The sequence below is a fragment of the Channa argus genome, chromosome 1 (genome assembly GCF_033026475.1).
Source record: "Channa argus isolate prfri chromosome 1, Channa argus male v1.0, whole genome shotgun sequence".
NCBI classification, from domain to species: Eukaryota; Metazoa; Chordata; class Actinopteri; order Anabantiformes; family Channidae; genus Channa; species Channa argus.
The window spans coordinates 18830997-18852629 of record NC_090197.1 but is presented as its reverse complement, the minus strand read 5'-3'; the positions used below and the strand labels follow the sequence as shown (position 1 = coordinate 18852629).

At 37.6% G+C, this 21633-nt stretch overlaps 1 protein-coding gene across 1 annotated transcript in view; it reads right to left on the bottom strand.

Moving 5' to 3' along the window:
• Nucleotides 1-1524: 1524 nt before the first annotated feature.
• The window catches only part of rims3 (regulating synaptic membrane exocytosis 3), a 33107-nt gene continuing 12998 nt past the window's right edge, over nucleotides 1525-21633 (bottom strand). The window contains exons 3-7 of the mRNA XM_067505030.1: nucleotides 9277-9418; nucleotides 9076-9188; nucleotides 8518-8619; nucleotides 8277-8416; nucleotides 1525-7787 (exon numbers count right to left, since the gene is read on the bottom strand). Of these exons, the coding sequence (XP_067361131.1) occupies nucleotides 7575-7787; nucleotides 8277-8416; nucleotides 8518-8619; nucleotides 9076-9188; nucleotides 9277-9418 (710 nt within the window). The 3' untranslated portion in view covers nucleotides 1525-7574. The remainder of the gene's footprint in view (nucleotides 7788-8276; nucleotides 8417-8517; nucleotides 8620-9075; nucleotides 9189-9276; nucleotides 9419-21633) is intronic.

Genomic DNA, 21633 nt, shown 5'->3' with positions numbered 1-21633 from the left:
TGTACGACCACAATCTGTCACCTCTGAATGTTTTATTAACTTTTCTCACACACAAGACATAAACAATCCCTCAGTCGTGATTTCTCTGGAAATGTTTCCAAATATGTTCATTCTTATAAATGCATGCCATTAGTGTAAATACTTCTGCTTCTTTCTTTTTTTTTTCATAAAAGCACTTTGTCATTAAGTTGCCACTTTGAATGTGAGGGGTAAGAAAGTAATGTAAATGTAAAGGTGATGCAAGGAGACAAATAGAGTAACATACTATGGTATAATATGATTCATATGAACTGCTGCCAAAAAACAAGCAGTGGAGCCTTCATAACCGAGTAACTTAAAGTATAGTCTATTCTTTACAGGTATTTAGTTCATTTGGTGGCATTTGAGGCAACAGTCTGAAAGCAGGAGTCACCTTCTCTGCTGACAGCAATATTATAATAAGCTAATATCAATGTGTGGTCTCTGCACTGCAGCAGCAGATTTGTTATCTAGAAATGAAGATCTATGTGGGTGATAAGGCCTCATCTGATTTTTTTCATTTGTGATAATAATAGGTTGCTTGTTATTAGTTCCTTTGTTGTCTGGTATATTTTCTGTCAAATAAAAGCAAATAAAGGAATGTATCTTTTTCATGTACTTGTCAATCGCACCGTTGTGTAACTTTTTTCTTTATCCAAATATCTGTGTATATTATGTTTCTTCTTACAGGAGTAACGGAGGAGTATGGAACATTTACTCTATAGAAGTTCAGCTTTTTTCATGTTTTGCATTGTCACGAAAACAAAAAGGCAATTCTATTTGAGTATAACTTTATTGTTTTGATTAAATGTTACACCCTGTACTGATTTAAACTTTTTAACCACTCATTTGTGGCTAATCTCTAATGTACTGTATACTAAGCATCCGTCTACCCATGCACAGGCACACTGTTTCAGTAATGCTTTTTGTACATGTAGAGTATATAAAAATACAATGTGACTCATTCCATTTTCGTGTTTTAACAGCATTTTGATTTGTGACAAACCAATCCTAAAAGTAGCTAATAATTTCATAATTTTCAGTTTCATTGTTATTATAGAATATTTGTGTGCATTTTTGGCAGCTGGCAGGTGTTGTCATTTAAAAAGCTCTAAAACACCAAAATAAACTGTTCATCATAAAACAGCAGGCAAATACAGCAACAAGCTAGTGAACATTGAACAGTGGTATATTTATAAGCAAATGTATTATTATTTCTTCAATGGCTTAGAGAAGGAGTACAATAAATATTGTATATAGATCATGATATGGAAAAACAAATGTAAATGTTGCTGCTGTGTGTGGTGAACATCTAAAAATGAAGTAGCTAATGAGCTTAGCAAATCAACTTAAAATGGGATATTATAATTTTGTAATTAAAGCTGGTGCCCCCAAGTGGCAAATATAGTTATTGCAGATTCCAATAATTAAAAGACACACAAAAACATTTTGGACTAAAGGACTAGGTTTTAGGACTAAAGAAATTAAAACACACCTTTAAAAGTCTCTGTGTTTCAAATAAACTTTATTAACTTTGCGTCCAGATGTCAAAGGGCATGCAAATACAGGCTTCTCAATTCGAAATAGCTTTTTTTCCTCAGTTTGGTTCTATTTTCTTACAAAACTACGTGCACCTTAAGTAATCAATTCTGCAGCGTACAAACCACAAAAATACCAGTTTTACATTATCAAATACTGCACATAGAAAACATTTACAAAGCACAGGTATAAAATTACAGCTCCCTTTTTCTTCGTTGCCACAAACCACATCCTTTTATCAGACAGTCTGCTATGCTTTGCCATTTACAACGTACTCTGTGAACACTCCTCGGTGGAAAGGTTAAGGCCAGTTAAGAAAAGACAACCGCTCATCTACCAACTCCAGAAATCCAATTTAAATGGGCTGAATTTTTGTGATGCTCTCATCCACCTCTAAATTTGATTCGAAGGCATACATTTGCTATATGTGCTTGGGAATGTCATTGTGGTGTTTTAAATATCATTAAAACCCTTCAGAGATTTACTTTATTATGAGGTCCCATTAGTTTATATTGTATATGTCACATTTGTGCTTAGCTGGGTTTGATAAGATGGAGGTTGTCTTGACAATGGGGGAAGGGAGCTACAGCAGCCTTAATATATCTGACAGACACGTGGGGACATAATGGCTACTCAGGAAACCTGTGCTGTGATTACTAACATTTATAGAAGTGGATGAATACAAACTGGCATATTCAGCAGCAAAAACATGCCCATCAACTCAGCATGATGTCATTTTTGTTCTCACTGTGGCAGCTGCTACATGTGCAAACAGCCCTATCGAATGCATGCTTCGTTAGAAAATTAAAAGTGAAAGAAAAACATTTATCAAAAGAAATGTTGCTTATAAGGGGGTATATTATAATACCTGTTCACAATGCATTGCATGCTCTGTTGAGTCTAAATTACTACTATTTGAAAATGTGATTTGCTTTTGTATCTAATTTGTCAACATGGTAGCGGTGCTGATGCTGATACTTCACCCCAAAACCTAAAGAGTGAGATAGATTGAAGGTCATGAATCAACAGCAAAAAGGCTACAGCCAGTGGTTATTGCAAGAAAAAGATGTTATTTCAAAAAACGGAAGGCTAAGTTCTCTGCTACTTAAAGATACAGCATCTGTGACAATTGCTCAGCATCTTATTGAAATTGCTTTGATATTGCACTGGGTCTAATTGTTGTAACTTGTTATTATCATTGTTTCATAAGCACACTATGATCAAATACAACAAAAAGCAGCAGATTAACCATGCAGCAAATATTTTCTTGGTCAAAAGTACAAAAATTAAGAACAACCTCATCAGTTTAATGAGACAAATGTTTAAGTTAATCAATCGGTGCAGGGGTGGTAGAGGCTACAGTAACAATCTTTTCTGCTTGAAACCCGTTGTGGCGATTTAAATAAATAAAATGCATTTCGCCAGACAGACTTCATGTGTGTTTCAACCATAGCGCTGTTCTTTTAAATGAACACACAAAGAATAAGACATAGAGTTTACAGTACAGTAAAGGTAGGGGCCACCTGAACCAATGCAGGCGGCATCCCTGGAAAAGTCTTCAAAAAGACAGTATAGTAAACAAGACAACAAAAAAATTACACTCAGTTCAGGTGTAAGGATTACGAAAAATACATTCATAAAACTATACATATACACATATATAACTTCAGTACAATATTTCAAGCAAAATACGTTTGTCAAAACTTTCAGTTGTGTGCTACAATAGTGAAGCGACATCTCCTATGAAAATTAAGGCCATTGTAAACTGAACAAGCCCTCATTTTCACCAAAATCTAAAAGGCAGGTTGTGCCCTCACGATTCTTTGACTCTCTGACCTTCACTAAGTAATATCGCTCTCCTTACAAAAATAAAATGCATTTTCAACAAAGCACAATTTAGGTTGATTAAAGATACATTATAAAAGCTTTACACACAATAAAATTGGGATGGAGAATGCTCGATGTGGAGGAAAGCAAGCAAGCATATGGGTTTACATTCCAAGCATTCCCAGCCTCTACATTCAAATCTCAGCTCAGCCATGAAAATACCATTGAACTTAAGCTAATACTATGTTTATCTATCTGAAACACAGTTTACCAAGCTCAACATGCTTTGTGAAGTTTCCAGTAAACCACCCGTCAGTGCCTATAATCAACACTTGAATGAATCCAACAATATCATAATCAGCTTCCATGCATCTACCTTTATATTGTAAAAAAGCATCACTCTCCTCCACAACTCTCTGACAACCTGCTGTAACTGCCCTGCTGCTTGTGAGACTTCGACCTCTCCCTAAGCATCCCCCATTTCACCTTTGCTAATTTTTTTGTCTGTCAGAACAAATGAAATGATCATGATGAGACGATTGATGATAATCTACAAGTACTTTTAAGTACTTTTTAAAATCCACAATAAATGCCATGACAAGAGAAGGTAGTACTGCTTATATTTGAAACCCCTGATCGTTATTTTCTCTTGATTGGTCGACCCTCTGCTTGACTGTACAGGTGGCCTCTTAATAAATATTTACACACTTAAATGTTGTCCGTACTCACATCTCGCTGCCCTGCCACTCATTCAGCATCGCGCACTACAATAAATGCACACCACTGAAAGATATACATTACACCCACACTACACTTTGAAGAAAGACAGTATTTCTACTTTTCCTCTTGGTTGTAGCAATCAAACGATTTGGACACATTTGGCAAATGCTATCTGCTCTCTGTAAAACACTTATAGTATAATAATGCTTCTCTTTGCATTGTTTCTTTTCCTGTTTTCTATAATCAGAACTGTTGATGTTTTACTCAATATACAGCAAAGGGACAAATACAGTCTTATATAAGCTCCAAAACATTTGGAATCACATGAAAATATATTAACAGTGCTTAAATAGTTTACCAAGGACTTAACATTTAGCAGGGATTTTAGAGATGTTGAAAGATTACTTTTATATTTGTCTGTTGTTTTCTTTTTTTGTATGTTTGTATGTTTGTATTTTTTTTAAGCTTAGATTCTTTCAGTTCAATTTCTGTCTTATCAACCAAGCAAGTATTGTCTTCACAAAAGTCACACACTGGAGGGAATGTATGCAAATTCCAAGAGTAAGAGTCTTTTTTACATCATGCCAGCTGTCCACAAAAAAATTGATCAATAAAAAACATGAAATAAACATACATGAGCAATTACAGATCCAGAAAGGAGTATCTCAAAAACAAAAGCTAACTGGAGCTCAGACCTTTATGGTTCTAAAAAAGATTGTTTATATGATGGGGATAGGTCAAAATGACCAGCACCCTCCTCCTGAAAATTCAAGAATGCCAGAGATCCCTTTATTTAAAGTTTAAAAAGCGTTAAAATATTATTTCAGTTGATCTGAGACACAGAGAAAACAAAATGCCTCAGATTTTCCCTTTTTGCAGAAAGATGAAGAAAGGAATGACAGTTCTTAGCATATGTGAAACATCTGGTGATGATAAAATCTATGTGAGCTAAACACATAAAAGCTTTTCATAGGCTCTAGCTTGAGACTGTCAACTCTCTGCTGAAATACAACAGTCATCAGTGTTTTTGTCCATACACAAGGTTTGGTATTGGTCTCAAGATAGTATCAAAATGCCAAAAAAAATAATGAAGAGAAATAACCAGTAGCTCTGTTCAATTCGTATTTCTCTGCTCTCAATAAAGCCTCAACTATGGCACCATAACTACAATAAGCAACAGGTCAGTCTCACCTTTTTGAGAAAGACAGAGAGAAAATGTCATTTCAGCAAAAGGTTAAAATTCTCAGTTGACAAGCCATTCAACAGAAAGGGTGAAGTTAATGCCCAGACAGAGCATTTTGGAGGTACCTCTTTACATACCCTGACCATTTTTGTTATTTCAGATGATAAAGCAAAATGTGTACTATCTGCATGAGCATTACTATTATTATTATTATTATTATGTCCGTTCATGGTTAAGTTTGTATCCCCTCACGTCCCCCTAAATTATAAATAAACCTTTGCAATCTACAAAAAATGTAAGTGTAAAACTGATCAGGTGTTTTTGCTGTTCTAGTGGGACTTTGAACTATAATTTCCGATACACTCAAGTTGCTGGCATTTAATAATCAGAGATGCTCAAAGCAGCATGACCGAATGAAATATGAATAAATTAACAACTGATCAATCACTGAGGGTTTAGAATTACAAAAAAAATACATATCTTACAGTAAAGTGCCATCTTAAATACAAACACACAGGATAAGAAATATAAAATAAAAAAGCTGAAACGTGCTGAAACATGTTACATTGGATATATTGCACCTGAAACAAGTTAAACTATTGTAAATGGCAGGTCAACAATCATCCTGCTAGCAAAGTAATACTGATGTAAATAGACAGATATCAAAATGAAACTCATTTAGGATCAAAAACACATGTACAATTTTACAACAGGTTTCATTACAGTCAATGTAACAGAGAGAAGTGAACAAAGAGAAAGTCGGAGGATTACAAGTGGTAGTTTGTACCGGCTGTGTGCATGTTTGCCTGTAGTTGTTTGTCTGTCTGTGGTCTGACCAGACGTGAGAGAGACAGAAGATTGCTCACTACCTCCCTGCCTTCTTACTCCTTTGTCAAGTAGGAAGAGTACAAAAAGCACACCTGTGCGTGCACACACACACACACACACACACATACACACACACACACATCAAGCAGGTAGATTAACTAAAATTCTAAATAGGTTTAAACAACTGCTGGTATACAAAGAGTGTGAGACTGTGCCCCCCCCCCCTTAGATGCAGAAAACAATAACCACCAGATGAGAGTAGGACACATTCCCCAGAACACTTTAGTGCTGTGTGCCCTGGGTGATACAACAGTCATTTACTCTAAAGATGAAGGTACGATCAGAAATGCATTTCTCAGTGAATGTGCAGTAATCTGTTCTCTTCTTCCACAGATGGTGAAGATAGTACTTTCCCTGTCACCAGAAGACCCGTCCTTCTCCCTACCTCAGTGTGATGCTGCTTTCTCATGACGGATCGCAAAAAAAAGGACTTTTATTTCATTTGTCAAGGAAGCTAAAAAATAAAAAATAAAAAGAAGATGAATAAAGACTTAAGTGTTGCAAGCAAACATGCAGAATGCAGCCGATACATAAACACAAAAGTATTTCTCTCTCTCTCTCTCTCTCTCTCTCTCTCTTTATATATATATATATATATATATATATATATATATATATATATATATATATATATATATATAAACTCTGCCCTGTGAAAATTATAGAATAGCAGTGTTGCTACCTCACATAATAGCCATTATGTGAACATCCAAGCCTGTTGCCCAGGTATGTTTATGTGTTTGGCTTACCGTTCTCAGCTCATAGGTGTAGAATGTATCTTCTTTTTTTGCATTACATCTAAGTCATTGACTCTGCTACATATCCATACTTTATATATTGTATACTAGATCACCTACTACTTATAGTAATAAGAACAACAATAACAGTTGCTTTGGTTTTAAAAAATAAAGTTTTTTCTTAGTTTGGCATAGAGAGTTTAGAAACTGGCAACGGGATGGCCCTGGGATGAGTCATGCCACAGAGATCTGGTACGTTGGAATGCAGAATATGGCACCCAGATGATGTTTGTATCATGGTAGGAAATGGTGAAATGACAAGGTGAAAAATGCTACATGTTCTGGTTAGTGATGTTTGCTTCAAGTTGGATATGATAACTGTTTTGTCAATTTACAAAACACGTATCAGTTGGTGAGAATATGGATGTTTAGTTAAGCGTGACATCCAGTTAAGGATGTGACCCGTGTGTGTGTGTGTGTATGTTTGTGTTCATGGGAATGTGAACTTGTGTTATTTGTCACATGTGTCTTCCTGCACATGAATATATGTGTGCGTGCACCTGTCTTGCACTTCAAATATAGTCATTGTGTATATACAGTACATGTGCCCTTGTCTGCATGACTCTGCCTGTGCTCGTGCAGTGTGTGTGTTTACTGGGTGTCTAGGTGCACGAGGGGCTGGTAGAGCTTTCCAGGGAGGACTGGGAGAGACGTCTGGTAAGGGGTCCAATGCTGGGGTCTGCCAGAGAGGAGGTAGGGAACAGCTTATACCAGCCGCTGACAGTGGCAGACAGGTCCAAGTCTTCCAGAAGGATCTGGGCCATTCCCATGAAGCACTTGTGGTCCATTCGCCCGTAATCCCCCCACACTATTACCTGCATGAAAGGTGAGGCATGAGTAAGCACAGGAGGCAAAATATGAGTGTCATGAGTCATACCCTTAAAGACACCACAAGAACTTACTTATATCTTTCATATAAATGTTATCAAAAATGTCCATTCCTTCATCCCAGAATCTTTCATTATACAGAAAAATGTAAATCCACTGATTAAAACTGTCATCTCAGTGCTGCAGTGAGGACTCTGACAGCCAGGTTAGATAATTTCACAAGTAAAAAAGCAATTTTACTTCTTTAATTTAAACCACCAAGAAATATGCATTGAACAGGGCACTTTGGAATAAGGCAAATGAATTTGAAACAAGCTCATTTGCTTTGAGGAATTTAAATTTGCCCAGTGCTGCAGGAAGCTCTGCAGACAGGAGAGTTGAAATAGTTAAATACTAAACTGATGGACCCATATTGCTGTTTTTGTTGAATATTGGGTATACGAATTAATAATGGGAATCTAAAAAGGTAAACTTACCTGCAGGACTTTGCCCTGAGGACTCTCATCAAACAACAGAGCCTGCTGGTAGGTGGGGTCCAGTGTCTTCTTCACTACTTTGGTTTTCTTCTTGGCCAAACACGCTCCATTTTCCAGGACATACACCTTTACGTAGGTTGCTACAAATACAACAACACACAATAAAAATTAAAACTTCTACATTGGCATATAAGTCAGACGATTCCCTGCAGCAGTAGCAGATAAAGTCAGTTAAATGCACCTGGTATGTTCTTGGAGCCCGGTTTAGGAATCAACCCTCTGGCCTGGTTGACCTCCACCTCCAGCTGCCCTCCTCTGTCAACCATGCCCACATGTACATCCCCTGCAGATGAAAAACATGTCTCCTACAATTTAATCAATATTCAAAAAAGAAACCTTCCAGTGCAGTTCTGTGGGTTCTGAGATACAAGTAATGATGCTTGCAGAAAACATCCCATTGTGTGAGGTTGCAGTGGCAAATATCTAACAGCAGAGTGCGATGCTGAGCTTCAAGTCTGTCCTCACAACCACTGAAGTGGAGCACGCTCAGTTGTTTTTCACAAGCGGTGACCTTTGCATGAAAAATTTATAACTCATACAAGAATAACTTCATCCATGCTGAGTGAGTACTCTAGTACCATGTAGTATTTTGAACATTGCTCTCCATATAAAGTTTATATATAGGTATAAAGCTGTATTTCTTGACTTTTATTGACACCATCAAATATTTACACGCTCGTCCTGCTACAGCAGAATAAAACTGACTGACTAAGAAAGGACTGGGTCACTCTTGACTCACCCATAGGGGGAGTAGCTAGTGTTTGCCTTCCTACGATCTGAGCAGGGCCTAGTCCATCTAGAAAGTCACTGAACTGGCTCTCAGGTCCCAGGCGTGTGGTAGGGAAGACAAACCTAAAAGAGACAGAAGAACTAATGTTAGATGTGGACAGTGTATGTGTATGGGATGGATGAGTGGATGAATTGCTGGTTGGATACTCACGTTCCATCGGAGCTGTTTGAGTTGGTGCTGCCATCGGTCGAGTCCTTGCTGCCCTGCCGTGTCACTCGGTTTCTCATTTCCACGGCAATGCCGGTCTCTGTGCTCCGCCGGATGGTGCTGCGAAGCTTCTTTGTCCCGCCATCTGCAAAATTCCAAGGGTTGCAGCTCCTGCTTAATTCACTAATCTGAACACTTAGACAAAGTCGTACTGCTGCCTGATAAGGTCAGGTATTACACAGGCTCAGCAACTGCAATGATAAGCCTTTTATGTGGATGTTCTGTCTGATACCTGGAAAATAATATGATAATTAATATAAAATGATCCCTATAAATAATATTCTAGCCCTAACCTAACCCATAAATAATATTCTGATACAAAAATAACCCTAACCATAATGCGACGGCTGTGGTAAGGCAGTCATCCACAAAACACAGGGTCAGTGGTTTGACTCCCAGTCCTCCTGGCTATGTGTCAAAGTGTCCTTGGGCAAGACAAAAACAAACAAGTTGCTCCAGGTTTGTCAGTGGAGCACCTTGCATTGCAGAGTAAGTGAACAAGTAGCAAGATTGTAAAGTGCTTTGGATAAATGTGCTATATAAGCACTACATAATTCTTTCAACTCAAATAAACACCTAAGACTGAGAGTGGGTGAATTTTTCTGTTAAAAGGTAAAAGTTTCAGCTGCAGTATTTGTTTTATTAAATTTACTCAGCAGAAACACAGAGGCATTTACATTGGCCTTGAGACCACCCATCTCTGTACTATTTATTTTGAAGCAAATAAGCAGCATGTGCTGTGAGTAAGGGGCAATAGGCTATTAGAAGGGACTCTCGAGTTGAATTGTGAGGTTGAAGCACACAAATTGGCAGCTTGAGGATAGCTGTGGTAGGTGTGGTAGAAAGAATGTCAGGAGGCTGAGCTGGAGTAGGGGGGGGGAGGGAAGCTGGAAAGCAGCTAACCCAAGAAGAGGTTTTCAGGGCATCATCCCATGTAATGACACTCTGTGTCTCTGTGTGACTTGGCACAGTGAGTACATAGTAGAAGGGTACAGTGAAGTACATCCTGTTCAGTATGTGACATGTAAAGTTGTGCACTCAAGCAGTTTTAACAGACAACTCTTTTTCTCTCTGTCACACCCATTTCAGTCTCACTGTCCATCTGAGCTCTCCGGTAAAAAAAAAAAAGCATCCCCTCAGAATACTCCAGGGCACTTAAATACATAATCACACACTCATGCAAATATATACTAAAGCTGAACTGAGATTAAAGTCAATTAATCAATGACAATCAAATGAAGAATTTTTAAGTAATAGTGCCAAATATTTCCTAGATTGAACTTTTAAAATGTGAGAATTTGCTGATGTCATGTATCATAAACTGAATTAGCCTTTGGGCTTTTTGACTAGTGTCACGCTGACACCACACAGCACTCATGTTTGTACATTCACACCTCCATGTAACATTTCCACTCACAGTGTCTGCACGTGAGCAGTCAGATGGAACGATGAGAAAGCTCGTGTTAACCCAGCGTCAGCAAAGCTTGCTTTCTAAGGACCTTCTTTACATTCCCGAGACTAACTTTCCTTTACTAGGGGCTTCCTGAGAAGGAGCAGGAATTGAAATTAATTTCATTGTACAACTGAAATTTGACAGTAAATCAGGTCAACACAGCCATAACTAGAGGAGCAAACTGATTAGCCTCCTCTGTTTTATCAGTCCATCCATGAAATGCATTATGACTGCAGCTTTCATTGCAGGCAATGGTGCAGTGAAGTCACCAGTGGAGACTTTTAACAAGCAGTTGTTCATTGTTGCTAGTTAAGCGCACACCAATAGAGATGTCCCACTTTATTAGTCTGAGAGACATCAAACTCATTAAGTATCCTCGCCATGCCATCTACTCACTATGACAATGAGAGACACCTTGCACCATCACCATCACTAAGGCGGTAAATGGGCAGCAAACAACGCCACCTGACAAGACTTTAGGGAAGCTGTAAAGTGGAGATTTAACAACAGCACAGAGAAGTTTCAATGAGAGACACAGAATAAAGAGAATGAGCAGAGGTAAGTGTTGAGGAGAGACGGGTGAAGAGGATGATAAGAGTGATGGGGTCCCATAGGAGGAGAGAGGAACAGCTTCTGCTGCTTTCTATTTATAATCCTGCAGTCAAGAATATTGTGTGTGAGAGAGAAAAGTGTGCTTGTGTGTTTGCAGCATCACACCCAGACAAATTCCATGCACTGCTGCTGCCATGACAACTCCCACCCTCAGCTCTGGACCCAGACAATGCCACCTGAGACAACTGGCGCCATGGCGACACGATCATCCCCCATCACTTTTTAAAAATTCATTTATTGAGGCAATATCTCACTAAACCTCTTGCACTTCAGACAGAAACCTGGAATAACACTGCCACTGCACCAATAACCCAAACTGTGACCTCATTTACAAACCACAGAGGCCTGTTGTTCAAAAACAGAACATGTAAAATTGTTGCAGGCTACAATTTTTATGATCTACTTAGCAGAACAGTCTCTGGTATGATGACAAATCTCCTAAGACTCAGTCCATTCACACAAGTTGGACATTTCCATTATGAACCCATTTATTTACCTTTATATCCAAACTTGTTACTCAATGATCAGTCCACCCCTCCCATGTAATCAAAACAAAGTCCTCCCCCCACCCACCCCCGATGGTGCCGACTAGTGATCTCTTCCTATTTAATCCCCTCCTCCTCGTCTGCGCTCTCCCTCCATTTGTTTCCATGGCAATGCTGTCTGCATTGCACCAAGAGCCCTGGCCGGCGTGTGTTTGCTTATAAGTCTTTCACCTATCTCTGTTTCTTTCTTTATTCCTATTGTCCTCTCCACAGCACTCACTTTTCAATCACATCATCCACCACTTCTTTAATCTCTTTCTCTGTCTTTTAACCGTTTGTTTGCTTGCTTTTTCTTATCCCTGCTCCCACACTTCTGCACACACTCCTTATTCACCAAGTCCTTTATTTTATCTGTCTTATCAGACACCTCTAAATTCTTCAATTCATTCCAGCTAAATTATTGAGTGTATTTTCTCCTCTTCTTCGGCTGAACTAACATTGTTATACAGAGTTAACACAAAATAGGCACACATCCTGGGAGAATTAATTAGAGGTATAGTCTGACATATATGCAATTTGAACAGTTAAAATAACAACATTACATAAGCTGTTGCGGTTATTTGTACACCAGGAGGGGGCTTCTTGGGCTCTGTATGCTACAAGGGAGCCAAAATATCTCCTGTTCAGTATGATGAGTAATAATACCTATTCCCTGAGGTCACATTCATGAATGTCCCAGAAATGTGCAGCTACCAAGTATTCACACAAAATGTGTCTTTCTGTGCCCCCCCCCCCCCCCCCCCCAAAAAAAACAAAAGTATTTGTTGGAGCTACCCATGCAAGAAATGTGTTTGATAAGCTTAAGTAAGATCAAGTCACAGGGAAGAACATTAAGAAAAAAGAAAGACCCAAGTGGTGGGGATGGATAGAATTAATGGCTTCAGTGGAAAGAATTAATAGCAGAGAGGTACATAAAAAAGGTGGGATTACTGGAAACGCCAACAATGCAGAAAAGAGCCACACATTGTTACAGCTTGCACACTCACATGTAAAATAGTTCTAGTGAGTGTGTGCGTTTGTGTGCGCGCATGTGTGTGTGCGTGTGTGTGTGTGTGTGTGTGTGCTCAGCAGATCATTAAAGCTGCTGTGACATTTGGAGCGAACACTGTTGAAGCCATTCTCATTATATGCTGTTATATAGAAAGCTGTTTTTAGACTCCCTAGCTGTGCCGACATGCCTATTGGATGCACTGGTGACGGCAACGATCCACCATGTATAGCAACAGTAACCAAGCACGGTGTTAGGGATGAAAGATCTGTTGTGGTAGCTTCACTGCTGGACCTCTGCTAAATTTGGATAAAAGGAAGATTCAAGGTAGAAGTGTGAAAAATATTCTAAGTATGAATATCTAATTCAGGGACATAATCATGGAAAAGGTTAACACAGTACACTGTAAAACTATACTATAAAAACTGATCATAATTATCATATAAAGTTTTAGCAACTTTAAACTGATTCATTGTACTTTCTGGTGGTAGTTACTTAGAATTAAATTCAAAATAGATCAAGTAAACTTGATTCATTAAATGAAATACATAAATGTAACTGTCTGTGAAGATTCTTAGTCATCCAGGTCACGGGTATCCTGAAATTACTGTTTTGTTTTCAGAAACAAAAGCAAGTGCAGTTGCTAATGAACAGTATCAGTATCCTGGCCAAAAAAAATTTAAAAAATGAAGACAAAAGAATGCTTTAGTAAACTCAGTAAAAAGATTACTGACAAGCTGAACTCAGAGGATGGATACAAGAGCACTTAGTCGCCCAATAGCTTCTGAAGTACAGTTAAATACATCATTAGGACATGGAAGGAATATGGCACATGCATACATTTGCCTAGAGCAGGCTGTCCACAAAAACCCAATGCCCATGCAAGGAGGAGTTCAGTTTCTGTCTTCAGCAGTCCAAACCTATTTGCGAAAGTGGTAGAAAAGAGGTCAAATTGAATATCTGAATTTTCTGATCATCAGACTAGACGCAATGAGTGTTTAAAAGCCCAGAAGATAGTTGTTGTCTGTACAGTCTCTCCCACTTTAGCTGTTGAAGCTTTTAAAAAATGTCAGTGAAGTCACAGGTGCCTTTTTACTAGACAAATGTTGTTGTAGCCATCCCCTGACTTCTGCTTTTCAATAACCTTGTTGCAGAGTTGCTTGCTGTGTCCTTTTGTCTTCATTATGTAGTTTCTGGCACAGTGATTTGTGTATTTTGTGTTTTGTTTTGGATTTTTTTCTGTGTGTGTGCTCATATTAATACTATGAAGTAAGTTTAAATTTAAAAATGACTGTCATGTACATTAGTGCTTCAATCAAGATTTTAAATCATCTCATTGGGTTCAACAGTCCTTATATAGAGTATTTAAGTGTTAAAGGAATATGTAATACACAGATTTTATAACCTTTGGTCAAAAGCATGCTAGCTGTTTCCATTAATTGTTTCCATGTTGTTGTTGTCTGACTGCTGTGTATGTGTTCTCTATAATTCATCCATTTATAAGACACTGCCATCGGCCTACTTTTCTTTACCAGTTAATTAACCGAGTAGAGAGAAATTTGGTGTAGAGTTAAAGGCAGCATGCTATACCCAGTGTCCCTTTGTCTTTAGTGATAACATAGATCCCCTGTGCAATGTGTGTGTGTGTGTGTGTGCGTGTCAAGGAGTGGTCAGTGTGAAGCGATTAGCCTTTCTCAGCACTAAGTTACAAAGGAAATGATTTCTTGAAATCTAAACCCTTATTGTATGGCAGGATGTCTGTCAGAGAGTTAATATGCCACACGGACTCCTGTCTAATGACAATTAATTACAGTGAAGACAAAACTAATCTCATTCAGATGTAATTTCCTGTTGATTGCTCATCTCTCCGCCTGATGTCCAAATGATCCAAGATGGCTGAACGATTTACAGTGTAGAAACTGATGGGAAGAAGCAGATGACATCAGATGGCTTGAAGATAACAGAAACTTGTTAAGTCAGTAGCTTCAAAAGATATTTGTCTCAAAGGCAATAATTTATATTAAAAAAACTAGAAAAAGCATTTCCAAAAAGAAAATGCACTGTGAATGCTCCATCGCTGAAAGGATTTTCCAAGCAAAGTTGAAAAAACCTGAACTATTTTTGCTGAAATAGCTGAAAGTTTTGCTTCTGCTGAAAAAGCTGAAACGAAATGTCGCTTCAAAGGCAATTATGTAATCCCATTAATGATGGGATAAAAGTATAGAAAGTATAAAAATCTTAAAAAATATAAAAGATATTTAAAAAGCTATATACAAGCATTAATGTGCTAAGCAATGTACGGAAGATGGAAGTCATAATAATAATAATACTAATAATAATAATAATAACAATAATAATAAAGATTAAGATATCTTTACTGCAAATGCTCCAACATTCACAGTAGATAAACAATTGAAAATATGGCAAATGATTCTGTTTATAGTATATTGCACCTTAACCCTTGTTGCCACTTGCCATAATTCGAGAAGGAGAAAATGAGGCATTAAGGACCTTGTCAGCTAGATACTGCTACAGTCTGATAATTAAGTTTTGATAGCAACTCACTTAAAAAAAGAGCCAAAATACACAATAAAATTCAATCTTATTTCAGTTTACGTACCCGGCAAAGCAAGAAGAGAACAAAACAATATCTTGTACAAAAAAAAATGTTACCTTGACAACAGTCTTAACAAGATGCCATGTCATAAATTTAGTCCTTAATTTAGAATTCTGCCCGAGGAATGACATGTTTTCATTTCCGTCTGAACTGTCTTAGGTCAACAAATTGTGTGGACAAATGCACTTACATTGAGCATAATCTCAACATTATAGCAGATCTGTTCACTCTGATTTACAATATATGTTAAATTAAATATCTTAGTCAGTATATCCTGTAATGAAGCAGCACTGCACGGCTTCTCTGTGCCATAAGACAAATTTAGAAATCAGCCTGCCTGTATGTTCGCATTGGCTGAGAAGGAGCATATATGTGTGTTGAGTGTGTCTGTGGTTTTCTTTTGCACCAAAAACTGCTCTCCAGTCCAAATTTTCTTTCAAAGCAGCAGACAGCAGCAGCCCTGTCTACATTCTGTCTGAGTAGCTGTAATGACACCCTAATTATAGGTCTTTTTATATGTAAAATATTGCCCTTTTGTAACCAATCTACACTGGTTTTAAGTTGGTGATTATATGCTTATGTGCATGCTAAGTACCCAAGTAGTTTCCAAACCCAAATCTGTGTATTAACAAGTATCTTGCAATAAGCTGCGTACAAAATTGAAGGGTTATGATTCAATATATTGTGATATATTACCATACAGGGCAATATATTGCAATTAAATACATAATTTTAGACAAACTATCATAATATTTAAAAAAAAAATCACCATATAAATAAATTATTAGTAAACAAATTTCATGCAACCAGAGCAGCAAAAAATCAGAACACCTATCTAGTCATCAGGGACTTAAACACAACACAAAATAAACCGCCTGCCAAAAAAGATATCATGTAAACTGTTAAATGAAAATCAGTTATGTTTTTCACAATTCTACTGAAAAACCATACCTCTTATTCAATCAATACAGTTAGACGGTGTAAAAACTTACTGATGTGACTTGGCCTTAACTTTGTAAAGACGCTGCTGAAGGGTAGGCATAATTTTTATCTTTTTCCAGTCTTTATGCTAAGCTATGCTATGAGAGAGAGATACAGTACCTGTTTATGTTGGTATTGATTCCTCTCTCATCTAATAAATAAAATACATGTGTTTTAATAATGTGAAATTGCTATTAAAATGTAAAGGCTGTAGAATATAAAGGTGGTATCCAATATGTGAAGTGGAGTCACACTTTAGTAGAAGCCAGCATTTTACACATAATTGCTACAATCACGGTAGTGTATACAAGACAAAGAAAAAGATTCACAGATGAATGGTTTACCAGTCTCGCTAAGAAGAGTGGGAGCGTGGTAGAGTCGGATAGTGAGATTGAAAAAAACATGACAAACCCTGTAAGTGAAAAGGAGAACTAAAGAGATGGAGATGAAGGAGGGAGAGAGAAAGGAGGATAAAAATTAGGATGTCAGGGGAAAACACAAAGAGGATGATGACGGAGTGCAGCAAGTGGACAGATGAGAAACAGAATGGGGAGAGAAAGCGATCACCTATCTGCTTAGCTGGTGTTTGGTAGCCTCTAAAAGCACTGGTGGGGAACCAAAGGCTTTTAGAGACACGATTAAGGTTTCAGTTTGTATGTGTCAGGAGAGCCAGTAAATCAATACATACAGGAGGAGGGGAAGGGAGACAACAGAAGAGCAGTCTCACCTGAAATAGCAGCTCAAAAGAAAATGATTTTTTTTTTGAGTAGTCATAATGAATATGAATAGTCAAAAGCTGTTATATCCAAACGACAGTTTGCGAGTTTCAATCAGCCACATTTCATAGTGTTAATGTTCATTAGAGTTTACATTTATATATGTAAGAATTTCTTTTTAGGGGTGAGTATTCCTTGAAATTTGTTTGATCATCATAAGCTTTCCAAAATCTCTATGCCAAAATTCCTAAAGAGTGTTCCCTATCCATGACTCAGTGCAAAAAAGTAGGGCATGAGTGACTCACCCCCAAAACACCCTTAGATGCCAGGTCTATTCATTGGTCCAGTGCAATACAGTATAAAAATATTAGGAGGTGCATTATTTAAACCAGTGAACAGTCTGTGATCTTTTATTGTGTTACTGTTTGTGTTTCATTTTCTTAACTAAACATTCCCAACCTCTTTAATTCAAAAAGCATTAATTGTCTTAGCATTAATTGTGTTTAGCTTAAACTAATACTCGGTTACCATAATAATGAAGATGCTGTAGTTAAAAGACCTTTTTGGGAAAATACTTTCAATAAAATTCTTATGAAAATAACCAAATAATCTGCACACATAGTATGAAATTATAGTACCATTTAAAGAATTGTTTTTGGCCATGGACTGTGCGTAGGTCGGAAAACCCAGCACTTTTTTCTTATTTTGGAATAGAAACAAGGCCTCTGCATCATATCAACCAATCGCACAGAGTTATCTCAGTGTGGAGGAGCACAGCATGTAGGAAGATACGACTTTTTATGTACACTGTAGGTCAGGCTAAATGATAAAAGTGGGGCTTTAGATAAACACTGTCCCATCAACAGTCAAAAGATATACTGTATCAGCACTGATACACTCTTTATCAGCCATTGTAGAACTGTAGACCATCGTTAGCTAGGAAACACAAAACACCACAGCCATATTTAGAGCATCCAGTGGCTAACAGCAATGGGTTAAAGCTGGTTCTAGATTGAAGCTGTCTGACATAATGAAAGCAGTAGCTGAAACCCTTTTAAGTCATGTAATTGTATTGTGGAGTTACGCAAGACATTAGCTGCAAAAACCAGTTCGGCACATAACCAAGCACCCTAATGCTGTGCTTCCTGTCCAGTGAGGCTAAATTACATTGTTATAGACTATTACATGTTTGTAAACATGATACATTGAAATTATCTCTCTTTTCCATTTTTTTTAGGGGAAAAACTCAGCTTGTCTCTAAGTTGGTAATATGTGACAGCATTTGTCAATTTGCTCTACACAGCCAAAGAAAGCTTTTTCTGCATTATTAGTTCATTTTGGTACAGCAACAAAATGACCCTAAAGTTTCAGCCATTGTGACATAAACTAAAACTGCATGGGTTCATGAAAGAGGTTTCTTTATCATTACTGGTAATGTTAAAATCCCCTTTTAAATATTTTCACTCCCAGGATAGAGCCAGAGTTACAGTGAGCTAACTCAAGACAATCTGTCTGACTATAGTACAACCCAGAAATGTACTTGCTGTTGGTCTTAGAACAAAGTTGGAAACAGTTTAATAAGCAAACTAACAAGTATTCTCTTCCTGTGTCAGACATTCTTCCTTCGGTGTCTGTTTCTGTTCTGTGTCTCTGGTGTCCTTCCAGCACAGCACCACAGAAATAAACAGGCACAAAGAACAAAGATTTAAATAAAGAATATTTGAAGGAACTGAAAAGTGAGGTTGATTAAGGAGGATGGATGTTGAGTGGGTTGAGAGAGTTAAACTGAGCAGAAACGAGTGACGTGAGTGTGAATGTGCACCAGCCAAACACATGTACGCACAAACACACACATTCTGTATATATAAGCTTGGGGGTTGGTGGGGGGGCTTTGAGTTTAAGCCTTCCACTGGGACGCGCACCAAAAACACACAAAAAACAGACACATGCCTGGTTTCCTTTAATCCAACTCTCCTGGTGCACTGCATCTCGTCAGTAGCGCTTGTTTCTTTGCAAGACGCGTCTCTCCATGCAGACTGACAGAATACTGGGAGCCAGTCTGCCAGCTCTGTTTTAAGAGTCATGGATAAACCTGCTGAGGAGATAAGACCATGTACAGCGGAGGAGTGACTCACCCATTAAACCTGGGAAATCGCTTGTATGCGTGTGTGTGTGAGCACTTTCTCCTCACCGATACTAATAATAGCGGGTAATAAATAGAACACAGACAGAGCCAAAATGTCATCCCAAACACTGGCTTGTTACAAAACCTAGAATATTACGACAATGGCAGTGGGAGTCAGGGTTATTATTGGAAACAAAAGAGAAGAACTTGAGAAGCATTATAGAAGAATAACATATAATATGGCTGTAGGAGTGTAAAAAAAGTGCCTGTTCAAACATACAGGTCTACGAATGGAAGCACAACGAAAACAGTTTTGTGATATTGTACTGTACTCTGATAAGATTACTTATGAAAAGATAACTTTCTACATGTATTTTAATTTGGGTTCATATTGATAACATTTAATAACACTTTTTTTTTAGCAAATTATATGCTGGGAGAAATCAGCAAGAAATGTAGTTAATATTAATAAAGTGAGAGATGCCATAATCATAGCAAAAGCATCTTCTCAGTACTGACACCCATGTTATGTTACAACCTTTGTTTGGAAACACTTGAGGGCACAATTAACTGCCAACTACCAAGAATCCCGGCTGGTGCCTAATAATTCTGAAAGAATTGCTCTCTAAGAAAATATCCTTGTCCTCCTCCACATCTTTTAATTTAGTTTGTGGAAAACTTTAAATTATGGCTTTGGTTCAAATCCATATGTACATACATTTCTTCATTTGTTCATTCAGCATTTTTCAGTAAAACAAATGAAACAAACACCTGGAATATAGTAAATTCTTGTCACCAACGTAAATGGAAAGTCTGAACACTGTCCAAGACAGCATAAGTTTAGACAAGACATCCACAGAGTCACCACTGTCGTATGAAGAGGAAAAGTCAAGAAAGTTCAGGAATGAGACCACTGAGCCAAAGAATGATCAGCAATGGTTGGGGTGTGTGCTTCACATGGAGTGGCAAACTCATCCAGGTCACAGCAAACATGGGATCCCAAAAACGACCCTTTAGATGGCAACCAGGGGGTGTTTCTTTAAGGCTGTGGACCCTGGGTCAACTGAAAAAACAATGTGTGATTGTTTTTAATTTGTGCTATTACATGCTTTTAAGCCGTTTTAAAAGCATAAAGACTGATTAGTGTGGCATTGTTTGCAAAATTATTTTGTATACAAATTTTCATAATCTTACTTATCTGATTTGTTGGATCAGACTTCTACAAGCGTAAAACCAATCATCTACAGGAAGTCCACATGATTTGCAGTCTAATAAAAATAACCACAGAGGTCCTCAGGGGTCTGTTTTATTCCTATTGTGATTTTTAGCTTGCATAAATGATATTCAGCTTTAGGAGTGTCATGTTACACTTGCTGATGATATGGCTGTTTTTTATAAGAACAATAAGCTATGGATGCTTTGCTCACCAGGTGGACAATTGGCACAGTTCAAATCCTATTCCATGCTGAAAAAACAAAGGAGCTTATTTTAAATTCCATTCTTTTATGCTAATTTGACTGCAGCATCACAATCAAATGGGTAGAATTTTAAAAGGGGCTGAAAAGATTATGGGTCAAAAACAAACATCATTAGGTTTCTGTGAAAGCATGTTCATTACCACTGACACAGGAATTCATGTTTAAGACCAGGCCACTGGACAGGTGTAAAACCAAAGTCAATGACTTTTACGAGCCTGAAAAGAACATCTGAAAAGAAAGACTGATTGCAGCTATATTACAAATAGAAATAGGACTTATTTTTATAATAATATAACAGTATAATGGTTTTTCATAATTGTTTTAAAATACACTTTTTTCCAGGAGAATGCAAAAAGCTGTTGTTTTTTTTTACAGTCTTTCACAAATTATGTCAGACTTTATTAATAATACCATCAAATTTCCGCTTGGACATGTTCTTGTGCATAAGAGCTAACCAGAAAAGATTCTGCAAATTGTTGTAAATTGGCTGGATCTAATCCACAAAATGTAGCACAGCAAGAACATAGCCTGCAGAAACTGTAACACAATAACAACACCATAACCACATTACGTTCTCATAGCACTTTAATATCGAGACGCTGACATAGTCCCCTACTGTCTCCATTCATTGTGTCTTCACATCTTTGTGTCTCTCAATCAGCACCTCATTGTTCAGTCAGTTTCTCTACTAGACCTCATTCATTCTATTTAGTTCTTGGCTGTAAATCCACTGCTTATCTTCTGATGGAAGGTAAAAAGTGAATAAAAAGTCACATCAGTAGACA